This window comes from Mauremys reevesii, linkage group 3 (assembly GCF_016161935.1).
Source record: "Mauremys reevesii isolate NIE-2019 linkage group 3, ASM1616193v1, whole genome shotgun sequence".
NCBI classification, from domain to species: Eukaryota; Metazoa; Chordata; order Testudines; family Geoemydidae; genus Mauremys; species Mauremys reevesii.
In genome coordinates this window covers 65,420,922-65,437,437 of record NC_052625.1, presented here as the reverse complement: position 1 = coordinate 65,437,437, position 16,516 = coordinate 65,420,922, and the positions used below count along the sequence as shown (strand labels likewise).

At 39.5% G+C, this 16,516-nt stretch overlaps 1 protein-coding gene and 1 long non-coding RNA gene across 9 annotated transcripts in view; one reads left to right on the top strand and one right to left on the bottom strand.

Annotated features, from left to right (window-relative positions):
- LTBP1 (latent transforming growth factor beta binding protein 1) overlaps positions 1-16,516 on the top strand; it is a 336,620-nt gene that overhangs the window by 235,139 nt on the left and 84,965 nt on the right. For 7 of the 8 annotated variants that reach the window (XM_039530237.1, XM_039530238.1, XM_039530241.1 and 4 more), the window contains 4 exons: positions 1,172-1,294; positions 3,227-3,349; positions 6,178-6,300; positions 9,611-9,736. In XM_039530237.1, the coding sequence (XP_039386171.1) occupies positions 1,172-1,294; positions 3,227-3,349; positions 6,178-6,300; positions 9,611-9,736 (495 nt within the window). The remainder of the gene's footprint in view (positions 1-1,171; positions 1,295-3,226; positions 3,350-6,177; positions 6,301-9,610; positions 9,737-16,516) is intronic. The other variant, XM_039530240.1, reaches the window with a different exon arrangement.
- Positions 1-16,516, bottom strand: part of LOC120400915 — a 76,177-nt gene that overhangs the window by 25,504 nt on the left and 34,157 nt on the right. The window contains exon 2 of the long non-coding RNA XR_005596158.1: positions 4,399-4,491. This is a non-coding gene — a long non-coding RNA (uncharacterized LOC120400915). The remainder of the gene's footprint in view (positions 1-4,398; positions 4,492-16,516) is intronic.

The following is a 16,516-nucleotide window of genomic DNA, read 5'->3' as shown; positions in this document are numbered from 1 at the left end:
ACTGAAGGAGAAAAACTGGTTTATCACTGCTGTGAATTCTATATCTACATAGCCAGCATTCCCCGTAGTACAGTTGTTCACTTTACTAATAATTCCTGCAGCAAAAGTATTTTTTTAACGATTCTCCTCGTTTCCTGAAATGTATTATGGTGGGCAGGGTTGATGAATGATTAGCAGATGCCCAAGTCACAGTGCCAACCCCATCATTTGTATTTGTATTTAGACACCTAATTTTGTAATTGGATTGAGAACATTGTGTGATATATAACAGAGTGGAGTAAGTGCTTGCTCCATCTGTTTCTCCACTGCCTGCAATTTAAACTAGTCTTTAGTTCTCTCTTTCTGCAGTGTTTTCTGGAGTTCTTTCAAAATTTCAACAGCATCAGCAATATAATATCTATCTCTAGCTATCATTTTCCAGTTGAAATCAATATATTCATCATGTCTTCTACATTTTCTTTTTAGTTGTATGGTACTATTTTTGGCAATAATGTTGCTACCTACTGTGTCAAATATTTCTTCAAAAATTGTCATTGGGACAGGTTGGGTATTAACAAACAGTTGAAAGTTTCAGCCACCCAATTCCACTCCACATGTTTGGGTAGAATAAGTTCTGACTTTTTTCCTGAATGTTTCCCACAATAGCAATGGGGGGAGTGCTAGTATTTGCAAGACACTGGCAACTGCTAGCATTTTTAGCAGTGTTGTCTGTGCTTGCTAGGAGTAAATCTGTAGAATACAGGAGTAAAAATGCCAGCACCTGTGGACACCTGATCTGCACTCAAGCTGCACCAGTGTAAGCAACAATGAGCAAATTAAGGGGAAAAAAGATTAGTGTAGATAAGGAAGGATAGTGTGGACATAGCTAACTCATGGTAGAACTGTGCTTTGAAACTGTTCACCAGCCTAGGCTAGAATACAGTTCAGGGATCAAGAAATTTTAGATCCATGTGTTTAGAACACTTTTTGTGTTAATCTATACTGGATTAGATTTTTTTTTAAGTATGATTTGGACAACCTTTAGCTGGTCCACAATGGCTTGGCCAAATCATGTCAGGACCCAGTTTAATTGGATCCATGTTCACATACAATTTAAATACCATTCTATTTGAAAGCCCATGTAGATAGGAACTAATGCATATATATATTCATGCTTTCTTTGTATTCACAGATATAGATGAATGTCAACATGGCAATCTCTGTACAAATGGACATTGTGAAAACATCGAGGGATCTTTCAGATGTACTTGTAGTCAAGGTTATAAACTATCCGCAGCAGGGGACCAGTGTGAAGGTAGGAATGTGGCTAAAACTCAGAATAATTCATCTAATGATTCTATAGCATTTTGCATCCAGTAGGACCCCAAATGCTTTACAAAATAACTATTAATGCAAAACAACAAAATGTGCAATGTAAATCCTGCATAGTTAAAACTTAAACAAGTCAGAAAATTCAAGAGCTAAAGTTTCTGTGCTAACTTGGCCTTGCTGTGCATTCTGTATAGTTTGTAACATATATTATAAAATATTATGATATCTAAGAGTATCAATCTAATAGTCTAACAAATACAAATAAACTCATGTAGATGTTTTAGGGACTTGCTGTGGAAGCAGGAGTAACCTGGGGATCTGTCCTTCAATCATCTTTTTATTACACATTTATACAATACCTAGGACAATGGGACTACTTGGTGGTACCATTGTAAAAGGAATAATACTTATTAATGATAATTTATTTCAGATTTCCTGTCAAATTTAAACAAATTTTAGGGGGAGATTGAGGGGCTTGGAGGAGTGGCTCAGGAGGCAAGACAGAGTTTAGAGGAAATATTTAGGCAAAGCTAGACTATGTCCTCAGAACCTTTTATGGAAAAACACATTTACCAAGCTAGGCATACATGGAAAGTTGGCCTTTCCTGAAATGCACACCTCTAAAATAAGGACCTGATCCTGCAATGTGGTGCATGTGTCTAGACACTAGCCAGTCAGTTAAGTCAATGGAGGTTCATAAATGTTAAAGCCAAAGGGACATTATGTTTATTTCATCTGACCTCCTGTATAACACAGTCCAAAGAACCTCACTCCAGTAATTTCTGCATCAAGTCCATCATTTCTTTTCAAGCTATACCATATCTTTTAGAGGAGCATCCAGTCTTGATTCAAAGACTGAAAATGATGGAGAATCCACCACATCGTTTCACAGTGGTCTATCCATGCACATCACATTGCTGTTGGCAGATATGAAATGGGTATATCTCTGTTTAATCAAAACCAATTTTGATCCCCCACCCCTAGGGTGGACCACAACCAGCTAACATCTTTTTAAAGATGTTAAAGCTTGTCAATAGTAGGTGCTAAAACATTTTTAAACACCACCAAATTAAAACTTGTTAGCTAATGCAGTTTTTTAAAAACACCTTTTTTCCTAGTTAAGCAAGCATTAAAGACCACACTGTTCCAATAACACATGGCTCCCTAACATCCCTATGTGGTAATGGTTCGTTACTGACTCATAGAAACATGTGCTACCTTCTGAATCAGCAATACCACTTCCTGCAGAGTCCTATCCAATTTGGAGTATCCTATCCGAATCCAAATGTTGACCTGCGCTGACCCCACTTAAGTTTGTGAGAACTGAAGAGATCACTCTAAACACTGAGGGATTAGCAGTGGCTATAGTAGCAAAGAGAGACATTTGATTCATCATAGTTGCAGGATTAATTCTAAGATAGAGCAACTGTTTAAATAAGAAAATCTAATCTTTATGTAAAATTTGACAGTATAACAGCCTGCCAGTGTTTGCTTGAAAATCACACCTTGTTAGAAGGTGGTGATTCTGTTGGAAATTGTTTTCTGTGTTTTGCTGACACAATGGGCCAGCTGGCTCATTACCTCAGCCAGCTATATGGGAGGTGGAAGAAGCCTTCAGGCAAAGCGTGTGTGTGTGTGTGTGTGCGCGCGCGCACATGAAGGACAAATGGGTATTGAGAGAGAGAACTCTAAATGAAGCCAAGTCTGAGGAGAAGTCTTAGGCTGAGGTTTCATCTAATACTATTTTGAACTTACCTATTCGTTAGTAAACCAAACCAAAAGAAAAGTGATTTTCTTTTGACTCTTCAGTTTTGTTTGAGTGGGATGTGGATACCTTGTGCTTCAAAACAGGCATTTTCAGAAGCATGGCATTGCTATTTTCTTTTTTAGATACACATTTTCTTTTCATTCATAGATATAGATGAATGCCAGCAACATCATCTCTGTACAAATGGGAATTGCAGAAACACAGATGGGTCTTTCAGATGTATGTGTAGCCAAGGTTACACATTATCATCTATGGGAGACCAATGTGAAGGTATGTATGTGACTTAAAACCACTTGTGGATTTTTTCCATGAGATCCTGAGTATTCCAACCGTAGGCACAACCACTTCTGAGGATGGAAAAGGAAGATGTTTTTCTCCTCCTCTTCTCAGTTCTTTACTATCTGATTGATGGTCTCTATCTATACCACCACATATCTCATGTATTCTCACACACAGAATTCCTGTCACCTGCACCTATGGCTCCAACAGGAAGGTGAGGAGAATAATTTGATTGTTTCTTTTGAGTAAGGAAATCTCCCCCTTGCTCAAATTCTAAAACAGTATTCATCCCTGGTTACAAATGCTTCTGCCATCATGGAAAATCCACCTGGGGGGCTGTCTGGGTTACAGCTGCTTCTGTGGCTGTCTTGGGGGACTGCAGCCAACCACCACAACCCTAGACAGAAGCACTGGCAGGGTGGCCTAGCTTAGCTCCTGTGGAGCCCAGTGGTAGTACCCCTGGGGAGGAAAGCAGTGTAAACGCTACCTGCCCTTCCTCAGAGGTGAATCCTTCTGGAGCTCAGCAGCCTGCTCTGTCTCAGAAGTGCAATTTGCACAACAATCGTACAAAACAGAATAAATAAAAAATACACAGCAAAATCTCCGAAGATATGCTGTGCTGTAGAAAATGATCTTCTTATCTTTTGGTGATATCCCAAATAAGATTTCGGGCCGGATATTAGCAAACTAATACAATAATTAATTCAGGTATATTCTCTGTCCTTGCTTATTCTCATTGCTTCTTGACATTCTTATATGAGCTTCATCTCAAGAAAACCTTCAGCCCAAGGGGGCTCTCTCCAGGCTTCAAGAACAGTTGTTCCGGGTTATCTTAGATGGTTTCACTTTGGAGTAGACACAGACACAAGGAGGGCCAGAGTCTTCCCAATGCGTCTTCACATACAACTCCTAGATTGTTAAATCTCATGTATAGAACAAGATTTCACATGAAGGAGCTCTGGGAAATTCTGTTTAGGGGCTAGAATCAAATAAGACATGCAGAGAAAAAGGAAGATACCGTCTCCACAATGATTCAGTACCTCTGTTGGTGGGGCAAGAGTAGCCCAGGTAGGTAGTCATAGGATCTTCCCTTCACAGACTAGGATGCCAGCTTCTCTTGCAATTCATAGAATCTAATGTTTTAAGAAATCAAAGAAAAAAAGCTCTATTTCTTGGGTTCTGGCATTCTGATCATAGGAACTATGAACAGTTACAATAGAAGAAGTGGGGTTTGTGTAGTATGTTAGGATTAATAAAATTTCACTTTGAATGAATTTGGCAGAAAACATTATCTTTTTGTGGGGTTTGGCATTTATTCAGTGCAAGGGAGTTAATTTTTTCACTTGCTCTCAGTCAAAGTTAATTACCATTTAAATAAACCATCAATTTTTCAGTTGAAAATATGCTATAAATATAAAACACATTCATGTGAAATCAAATATGTTTATCAAGAGTTCACATAACGTCATCATCATTAAGTGCAATTTTATCTGAAATAAGAACTTTCACATATGCAAGAAAGCTCTTAAAAAAAAAAAAAAAGATTAAATCCAAAGATCAGAAAGAGCCTTATGTTCTTTTATTGGGTTCACGTCCAAATGGAAAAGGCGGCATCATTTTGGTCTGCTAAAAAGTCATGCATAAAAGGTCAGAATAATAAAAATCCATCACATAAAGCTGTTTATTTTGTGTATCAAAGAAAATCCTATCTTCCTGTAGCCTATGTACTGTTTTTTTCTACTTTATCTTCTTTTACTTTCTGTTTTCCCCTAAAACTAGTGAGGCACAATCATAAAACATTAAACGGCTTCCTTTGCAGTAGTGAAATATAGTATCCATGTAATGTAAGCATTTTGGCTATAATCACTTCTTCATATCATCCTATAACAAAATAGCTGATTTATTGCTTCCTTGCATTTATCAGTGTATCATTTCAGCTGCTACCATCATATTAATTTCACAGTGGTTGAGGCCCTGATTCTCAGGTGAGACCTTATTCCAAAGCCTGTTTAATTCAATGGAAGTCTTTCCAATGACTTCAAGGGCTTTGGATCAGTCCACTAGTGTAAATCGATATAGCTGTATTGACTTCAGTGGAGCTATGTTGAATTATACTAGCAGACAATGTGGACCTGAGTGTGAATTCTTAATATTATTACCAGTTTATAAAAGTTTACGTGGTGGCCCAGTAGTGTCCAAAACAAACAGGTTCAGAAAGTACCAAAGTGTGAATGCAACTCAATTTACAAAAGGTAACCAGGCAACATAGTTTGTACAATTTATGGAGAAAGCATAAAAATCCTACACATCCATGTGGAACAGATTACATAACCTGGGCAGCGTTCATTTATAAAAACTGCTTTGAGTGAGACTACAGCATCTTATTGAATGACAGTAGATTAGTTTGTATTGTTTGTATGTCATGGAACTAATGTTGTAGAAGCATCATAGTGTTTGTGTTTCATGTACATCAGAATCTATATTTGCATCACTGTGGAGTTCGTGTTTTCTAAATGTGCACCTGCTTTAGGTTTCTAAGCCATTGAAATTGCTTGTAGTGCAATAGCCCCACAGTTCACATGGAAATGGGGGGGAATTTTGTATAATTGTCTCTTGCGTCTAGAGGGAGGAAGTTGTCTCAGTCAGCATTACAATCAACATTGTGTGGGCATTCTTGCTACATTTAAAAATTGTTTTTATTTAAATATAGTAAATATAAGCTGTTACCTCAAGTTGATATACCAGTATTAAATATGTCACTTTTAAAAGTTTATTCGTTTTTGAAATTGTCTAATTTTTTGGCAATGGTTTGATTTCAGACATTAATGAATGCCTTCAAGACAGTGATATTTGCCTTAGAGGAAACTGCATTAATACTGAAGGTTCTTATGAGTGTACTTGTCCAGATGGCTTCCAGCAAATGGCCAACAGGGGATGTCAAGGTATAGTCTGATTCGGTTAAGATATCTGATGAATGTTATAAATTATAGTATAAAAGAGAATCCTAAATCAACAGGATTACAAGCACCTTCTTATCATTCTCTTCTTACTATAAACAATCATCTGCTGTGCCACAGGGGGGCTTCCCTATACACTGAAAAACTGTTCCAACAGGCATAGTCTCAGCCTTCATATCATGAGGTAGGAATTCTTTATAAACTAACATAGGATTAGAGGAGTTGTGTCTTCCCAAGTCCTGAGAGAGATTCATTTTGATAGCACAGGTTGTGCTGAAAATTACAACAAATCATTTTATACCATTTGTATCAATGTTGTAGATCTGTTAAGTACAAGATTTTAAAAATACAACAGGAAAATAAATGAAAAATAAGACTACACAATTAGGTATATTTATTTTGTATCTTGTTATAATTAATAGTTCTACTTGACAGAGACAATAAATATTCACAAGCAAAACAATTATTAGCCAGCAATTGAGGCTGAAAGGATTTATCCCTTCAGATAGAATGCTATTGAAATTTTTTTTCCTCAAAGAACATAAATGTTTGAAAGTCTTGATAGTCAAAGATTAAGTGCCACTTAGTGAAAACACTCCAAAACATTTGAAAGTATGCAAATATACATTTAAGATCACTCAAAAAAACCTTAACTCTGCCCCATAACACTATTAACCTTCCATTTTCACTTTGTTCCCTTTGGAAGCATTTATTTTGGTTTCCAAGATTTTTTCTAACAGCTTTAAGACATCCCCAGCCTATAACTAGGGACAATTTACTTTCCAAAGATACTGTACCTTACCACTAGTAATAGTTCATTTTACCTTACTCATTTCTTTTTCATAAGAGCTTTAGGAAGTTCATATTTGGGTTGTGAATATCTTATATTTGGAGACAACAATGTACTTGTAGATATTGAATGGTATATTGAACATTGGTTTTAGTGTGTTATGCCCATGGATTAGGAGATAGGCTAACTCTGTGTCTAAAGACACTTCTATAATTTGTGCAATATGTAATTGTAGTGACACGTGAAATGACTGTGCTATTTATTTCAGAGGGTAGCCGTGTTAGTTTGTATCAGCAAAAACAAGGACGAGTCCTTGTGGCACCTTAGCGACTAACAAATGTATTTGGGCATAAGCTTTCATGGACTATAACCCACTTTGTCAGATGCCTACTTTTTTTTACTTCATGCATCTGATGAAGTGGGTTATAGCCCATGAAAGCTTATGCCTAAATAAATTTGTTAGTCTCTGAGGTGCCACAAGGACTCCTCCTTGTTTGTGCTATATATATAATTAAGCATAAGTATTGCTTGTGTCTATGGACTACATTTGGCTGTAAAGGTGGCCAGAGTCTAAGCAAAACTGTAACTGTAGCCATGTTGGTCATAGGATATTCGAGAGACTAGGTCTTTATTAATGATCTGGATGATGGGATTAATTGCACCCTCAGCAAGTTTGTAGATGACACTAAAATGGGGGGGAGAGGTAGATACGCTGGAGGGTAGGAATAGGGTCCAGAGTGACCTTGACAAATTGGAGGATTGGGCCAAAAGAAATCTGGTGAAGTTCAACAAGGACAAGTGCAGTGTCCTGCACTTAGGAAGGAAGAATCCCATGCATTGCTACAGGCTGGGGACGAACTGGTTAAGCAGCAGTTCTGCAGAAAATGACCTGGGGTTTACAGTGAACGAGAAGCTGTATATGAATCAGCAGTATGCCCTTGTTGCCAAGAAGGCCAGTGGCATATTGGGTTGTATTAGTAAGAGCATTGCCAGCAGATTGAGGAAAGTGATTATTCCCCTCTATTTGACACTGGTGAGGCCCCACCTGGATTATTGCATCCAGTTTTGGTCCCCCCACTACAGAAGGGATGTGGACAAATTGGAGTGAGTCCAGCGGAGGGCAATGAAAAAGCTTATTTGGGTGACATACCTGAATGTTTTTGAGTGTTTTGTAGAGCAAAATCTAAAAGTATATTTATAGTCTGAAAAGTGACTATGTAAAAATGGCAACTTCTTAATCAACAGACTCGATCCTTATATGTATTTAGCCATCTGATTACTTTGCTGACTAAAATATGTATTACTACTTTTTACCTCTAGTTATGCTCCACAACCAGTGAGACTCTAGAACAGGGGTTCTCAACCTATTTACATTGTGGGCCGCATATACAGCTTTCTATATGTTATGTTGCCTGCACCCACACAAGAGTATTTATACTACCTGTCTGGCCCTGAGGATGTCACATGGGTTGCAGATGCTTGTTGATTGGGCTGCAAGCAGCCCGTGGGCTATGGGTTGAGAAACACTGCTCCAGAACGTTGAGCTGATTTCTATTCTGGCTCACGCATCATCAACAGAATTATTGACTAAGTTCTGGCTGCAGAAATTTTTATCGTTGATGATGCGTGATCCAGAAAGAATAAAGAGTTGGTTTTTCTAATTCCAGGTTGAGTTTGCAGGGCAGGGAGAAAAAATATCTTTACTTGTGAAAACTGAGCAGTGCTTGACTGCTCTGTACGCACCGACATCTTGAGAACATGCCCAAATTCTAAAGATGCTTTTTGGCTGTAGTGTGTAGAAAATCAGCTTATTGGAAACAATGTAATCTTCCAAACTCTGCTGTCAAGACCTTGTACCAAAAGCTCGGCTGCATTCTGGGCCACTTTAGCAGCACAGAGGGGCCAGAAAACAGTCAGATTGGGCCATCTGAGAATTCTCCTCCTGACACAAGGGAGTCGTCAGCTACTGCAGAGCTGATGTAGCTAGCCCCTGCACCACTCCCCATCCTCCACTTAGCCGCTTTGGGAGTCAAGTGAAGGGAGCATGGCTAGACCAGAATGTACTTACTCTCTGGCTGTGCTTAGCTGACATATTGGCCCTTAGAATCAGCTTAGCTGGTGGAAGTTAGTTCCAAATGCTGCTCTAACCTGTGCTTGGGGTCAGAGTGGTGTAATTACTGGCTTCCTGGCAGCCCCTCCCTCTCTGCCAAACTTCTGTTGAGCACCACAGAAAATGTGACCCTTTACTTTAGTAAACATACTCTTACTGATTTAGCACTTTCACCCATGGCTGAAAACGTATCATGTATGGCAACTGAAGCACACTTCTGCTAACAGGTATCAGCATTCCTCATATACATTTTGACAGTTTTACTGGCCATCATTAACCAATGTAAATAAGTTGTGGCAATATGCCAAACACTAATGCACATTGGAATCAACTGCAAAAGTAATATTAGAGAGAGGAGTTTAAAACATTTTACAACTCTGGTCTGTGTTTTCCAGATATCAATGAATGTGAAGGATCTGAACTCTGTTTGCCACATGGGGAATGCCTAAATACAGATGGTTCTTTCCATTGCATTTGTGAGCAAGGCTTTTCAGTTTCTACAGATGGCCAAACATGTGAAGGTGAGATGAATAGTGATACCAAAGTGAATTTCACCCTGTAACCATATGCCACAAAAAGGATTTCATGTAGTTTAAGTGCTTATGTTGCTAAAAACATTTCAAACAACAGAAAAGGTGTCTTCTTCCTCATTTGAAGCACCTAAAGCTGTTAAATTTTTTAAAGAGAATCTAGAGAACTAAATATTAAATGCTATGCTAATGCAATATTGAATGTGCATAGTCAGTCACAAGAAGTTAAGAAATGCAAAAATTAAAGGCCAGATTCCTACTCATGTAAGTGATCACATTGATTGTATAAAACTAGTTGGGTAAATAAGGTGGTCACAATTTGGCTCTAAGATTCCAAAACCAACATTAATATAGCAACCTTGCATAAAGTATATGGTGTTTTATATTCTTGTTTTTCTGGTAAACATGTAGTTTAATATTACTGTTCATGTCATAAAATGTATAGTATGACATGTACAGAACAAGCAGCAAGACTGAGTGAATGTTAGAAACTTAACTTCTGCTTTTCTTGTCTTTTGGTGACTAACTGTGCAACCTTAATGCTTTATAATATTTAATAAATTAAACTGCAGTGTGTGGGGGATTTAACTGAAAAAGGAAAGAGAGAGATGGAAGGAGAGAGAGCGAATAGAACAGGGGTCGGCAGCCTTTCAGAAGTGGTGTGCTGAGTCTTCATTTAAACACTCTAATTTAAGGCTTCGTGTGCCGGTAATACATTTTAACGTTTTTAGAAGGTCTCTCTATAAGTCTATAATATATAACCAAACTACTGTTATATGTAAAGTAAACAAGGTTTTCAAAATGTTTCAGAAGCTTTATTTAAAATTAAATTAAAATGCAGATCTTATCAGTTTAGTGTGATCCTTGCCCTTGCTTTTCCTTGATGAGTTTTCCAATGTCTGGCATGTATTTGGATACTTTAAGCTGCACACAGGCTTCTGAGTGATCACTTGTTAACCGGCTCCGCGAGGGACAGAGGACAGATTTCATGTGTGAAAATACCTGTTCACACAGGTATGTGGATCCAAATGTTGAAAGCATTGCAAACGCAATTTTCTTCAAACAGTTACATTTCACTGGCAGGGATGTCCAGCAGGTCAGAATAGAGGCCCCACGATCTCTCTGGTAGCTTCAAGTGCACTCTGCAGATCTCCAACTTTGATGTCCACAATTCTGAGCTTTTTAACTGAATGAGTTGCATTTCAAAATCTTCAACACCCATCCACTGAAATACAGACAAATCCAAGGCTCTCTTGTTGAACTTTTCAGGTTTAATTAGCAAAGAAAGCATTGGGCCAGATCGCTGGAAATCTTGAAATCTGTCAGAAAATTCTGATTCCAGTTCTTGCATGTACTTTCCAATCTCATCGACATTGACAGTGCAACGTGTCGATAGCTCTTTTATGAGTTGGAAGTAGCGGAAAGTAGAAGTTTGAATATCCCTGGAAAAAACTGCTAGTTTCACAACAAATGCTTTCCAGGCTTCATAAAGATCCAGAACTGTTTGCCCTGCACCCTGGAGACAGAGGTTGAGTTCGTTTAGGTGAGCAATGATATCAGTTAGAAACATGAGCTTACATAGCCATTTGTCGTCATCCAGTTCAGGGTAGTTTTGTTCTTTTTCCGACAAAAAGGCCTTGATTGCATCAAAACAGTTTACAAAGTGCACCAAAACCTCACCACGACTTAGCCACCGAATGTTGCTGTGAAGTGGGATGTCATTATAAGCACTGTGCATCTCTTCTAGCAGTGCTTGAAATTGTCTGTGAGTCAAAGCAGATCGAGCAACAAGGAAATTCACAATCACACCACTGTATTCATCACATTATTAAGCTCTGATGGATGATACAGTGAAATTTGACTGTCGGGCGGCCAATTCGATCTTCAAGTAACTTTACAAATCTCTTCTGTTTTCCGACCATGGCAGGAGCACCATCTGTTGTCTCACAAAACATTTTTCTGATGTCAACGCCTCATTCTTCAAAATGGCTTACAAAACTTTCCAGTGTATCTTCCCCCTTTGTTGTGCCATGCAGGGCTTCTAGACAACAAAGTTCCTCTTGGATTTCATCGGAAGCACAATATCTTGCAACAACTGTCAAATGTGGCATGTCGTTTATATCCACGCTCTCATCAACTGCAACACTAAACACTGCTGTGTCTTTCAATGCAGTCGTCTGCTTTTCCTTAATGTTTTCTGCCATTTCACTTATGCGTCTCTCAACTGTTCTGGCAGAGATGGGCAGTTCTTTTATTCTAGATATGATTGTATCTTTATTTGGCAAATCATTGAACAAAATCTCTGAACTGCTGAGAAAAACTTTTTATATATTCCCCATCTGTAAACGGCTTTCCGTTTTTTGCAATGCACTATGCAATCTTGTAACTTCCTTCTGTAGCTTGATTTTTACTTAAGCTTTTAAAAACACTGCTTTGCTTCTCAAAGGCTGCTACTGCCTTTTTGAATGATTCAGTCTTGTCTGCTTCGTCAAGGAAGGTTTTCTCGTGCTTCGCTTCAAAATGTCGTCGAACATTTGATGTGCGACAAACAACACTTTCATAACAGAAAGCACAAATAGCACAGTCCTTCTTTTCAATAAATCTAAGTGCATCTGTCCAAGCAGGCTGAAATGATCGGACATCTAGCTTTGCTTTCTTAGGAGCTGCCATTTTGTCAAATGTTCCCTTCAACTCTCAGTGAGGGAAAAAAATGGCGATAGACGGCAGGCACAAGTTCAAACGCAGTGTGGTGTGATAGAAGCAATTTTAAGATGGGGCTGCTGAGCTGCACCCCCTCTTGCCTTGTGTGCAACCTTCTCTGTCCCAGGCTGGGAACAGTGGGCCACAGCGGGGAGGCTGCAGAGCACTGATCCAAGGCTAGAAGCAGAGCCCAGGGTGGCCTGCTGGGACTCCAGGCCAGAAACCAGGCTGAACAAGGCTGGCGATTGAGACCCTGGCTGGCAGGAGGTCAGCGGCTGGAACCTCAGATCGGCAGCTGAGGTGAGTGGAGCTGGCAGCTGGTAGGGCTGAGCAGGGCCGGAGGCCTGGACCCTGTCTGGCAGGGGACATGCGCAAGGTGAGTGGGGCTGCGGCAGGGGGAGACCCCGGCTGGCAAGGGGCCAGTAGCCGGAACCCCAGAGCAGCGACTGAGCAGCTCAGCCCGCCACCGCTCTGGGGTTTCCACCGCCAGCTCCTGCCAACTGGGGTCTCAGCCTGCTGCCAGCCTGGGGTTCCTTCACCTAGGCCAGCAGCGGGTGCTGAGTGGGACCGGCGGTGGGACCCTGGCTGGCAAGGGGCCAGCAGCGGGAACCCCAGAGCGGCAGCAGGCTGAGCGGCTCAGCCTGTGCCACGTGCCATCAAAAATCGGCTCTCGTGCTACATTTGGCACGCGTGCCGAAGGTTGCCGACCCCTGGAATAGAATAAAGAAATGGAAAAAGGTGAGGGAGAAGCAAGAAGACACACAGCTGTAAACTGGGAAAAGTATTCATAGCTGGAAAATGTTTCCTTTATTTTAAAATCCCATGGTGGGGGTGGAAGGAGAAAATTGGTCACAAAATGCACATAAATTAGAGGGGATATTCAGACTCTTGGCAAGTTTTAAGTGTGACCATTATTGCTACAAAGTTTAGGCACCTTTAATTTAGGGCTTCTCCAATCTTTTAGCAGTAAAACCTTAACTTAATTTCTTAATGTTCTGATTGCTCTATTTGAAACAATAAAACCCTGTTTGTGATATGTTTAAAAATACAGACATGGAGAAAATATTCCTGCAGTAGAAATAAATCAAATTGGAAATCATGGTTAATTTCTGTTTGCATGAAGCTATTTTAAAATCCTGTCTTAGTGTTTTAGACATTTTTAAATTTCTTTTCAGAGCTACAAATAAATAGTTCTTCAAATTAGAATTTTCAATTTTAAACCAAACTCGTACATCCCCCTCTTTTTCTCCCTCCCCCTTCTGACATGCACGCACATACACACACATATGTAGATCTTTTTCATAAATGGTAGTAAAAACAGTTCCAGTAATAACAATGGTGAGAAACCTCAACCACAGGCATGGAAAGTTTGCAGATGAGGTGCACTTGGGGTTTTTGTTTGGCTCCAACATAAGAAAGTGTTCTGTTGCTGATTGAAAGCACACATTTGCCCGTGGTGCTGCTCTACTGTCCTTAGGGCGAATTTTAAAAAAGAGATTTATGATCCATAATACACAGAAAACATGATTTTTGCCATCAACAAGGCAAAAAGTAAAAGTTCCACCAACCAGATTAAGAATGGGCATTCATATAGATACATGAACTGTTCAGTCCAGAAATACTGTGAAACATATAACAACGATTCAAGAGGAATAAAACCAAAATTAAACAATGCAAACAAACAAAAAAACACAAAAAAACCAGCAGGCATCTTGAGAAGCAGTTCTAGAGAATGCACAAATAGCAGAAACACTGGATAGAGTTATAAGCAGCTTTGTGTTGGAAACTAGAGGAGATGGACTTCAGACACCCAACCAGCTTCTCCACTCCAGATGTTAGTGTTGGAGGCCAATTAATCCATGTAAGCTTATTTACGCACGGTGCCACCTCTATAAACCTCACCCCATCAGTCTACTCAGGGCTGGTACAAAGACCATCTCTACAGTGGAGAAGGCATGTGGAGATCTCCTGCTTGGTTACTGTATTCATTCCTCCCACCTTGTGAAAGATATACCGGGGGAGAAATTGAAATAATTTTTGTCTAGCATATAATATACCTGCTGTAGTAATAGCTAATAAAGCCAAATATGATGTTGGCAATGGGATATTGCTGTACTACCATGAAGAGATGAGTCAAATATTTAGAACTGGTATGGCACCAACCATCTTGTCAGTGCTCAGTAATTAATATTAGCATGAACTGAAAGAGCCATGCTTTTCCTGCCATTAGAATAGCCTTGTCAAGTAGAGAAGAGACAGTGGATCTGAAGAGTTCTGGGGGTGGGATGCATTTTTATGATCTCAAACAATGAGAATACTTCTTCAAAGTTCTCCCAGAATCCAGACTGCTAAAATTATTCATGTAAAATTGATCAGGATGTATAGATTCCATCCAGTGTTTAGCAGGGAAAGGGTTAAATGTCTTCAGTTTCTAAACAAGAACACTATAGTTTAAACTAAACACTCTATACCACAAGAACAAAACAAAACTGTATGTTAAAGGAACATTATCAAGGTTGCAAAGTCAAACACTCAAAAAGTTAGGAAATGCCTGAATTAAACAACAACCTCAACTAAACAGAAGCAGTAGCTACTAGTTTTAGGGGTCCCACAAAAACAATGAGGCAGTCTGGCTGGGTCTGTGCCAGTTAATTAACCAGCACTATTTCCAGAGATGGGGTGGCATCATTCATGACGATGGTTATGTGTACAACGTTAATCTTAATTACAAACAAAAAGAGAGACAGATTTTTAACCAAATAGAAAGGGATGAAATCAGAAGAAGATTTATATCCAGTCATCTAAATATATTTATAAACAATGGAGAGTAAAATAAAAAGTGCAAAACCCATTAACCTTGCTTCACAGGTAACTGGTGGTGTATATGGGATGCAGATCAGGCAGTATATTTGACACTGGGAAATGTACTTTAATAACTTGACTAAGCAAGGCTGCTTATAGTCTCCTGAGGCAGTAATAATTCTTTTCATTTATAATTGGCTGCTGTATGCTATCATTTTAATTTTAAAAAATAATAAAAATGTGAAGATCTAAGGCTGAAAAAAACTTTCAAGCAGACCCCAATCAGTTCAGTTCTGGTTTTTGTATGTCCATAATTTTCAGAATTCAATTTAACATAAAATTAAAAAAAAAACAAACAACCTATAACATTCCAGGTACTGTGAGAGGATGTGGCTTTCAGCTGTGGAAGCTACTGTTCTTCACACTAGTTGCCGTTGTGAATTTTACTTCTAGATAAGTGAATGAGAATAGCTGTTTATATCATCGGAGTAGGGACTAAGGACATTTTGCTGGATTTAGCTGCCTTTAGTAATGTGGAAAGATGATTTTCCATCTCTCTGGGTTGTTTTCTTACAAGTTCAGATGTTTTCTGGAAAGTTAAAAACAACAACGTAAGATGATTAAGGAGCTTGTGTGGTTTAATCCTGGTCTTGAGTCTTTATGGCTATTGGCCAAAGTAAACTGTACAGCTGTGTAGACTCTACCCTCTTCCGAGGAGTAAATCAAACCTTTGTAGTAGCTATGGTATTCCATCACTGCGCCCTTCCCAGGAGCTGAATCTGGTGATCAGGCTTGACAGAGTTACCTAATAAGGAGACTCTTGGAAGTAACATTGGGGGACTCATTAGCTTTCCATTGAGCTTGTTGAGATTCTTGTAAAGGTTCTTCCGTAGCCAACTGTTGGCCAGCTTCGGCAGCAATAAGTCATGGCAACATCCTCAATGCTAAGCAGCAGCCCTTCCCTGATACCTAAGCCTCTCCTCTGGTCCTGGCAACTCTCAATTCTGTCCCCAGCGCCACCCCAGTGCCTCTTTTGGGAACCCCCTTCCTCTCCCCTGCATCTCCCCTCTCTGTGCCAAGAACCAACTCGCACGTAGTAGCTCCCAACACCTCTAAGTGCTACCATAACATGTCTGTATCTTTCAGCCCACCAGAGCTCCCCACCCTCTCTGCTCCTTCCCTACTCCACTTGGTATCTGTCATCCCTCTGAGCTGTCAGGGGACTTCTGTGAAGAATAGATCTTTCTAAAACAAAAAAAAATGGAAATT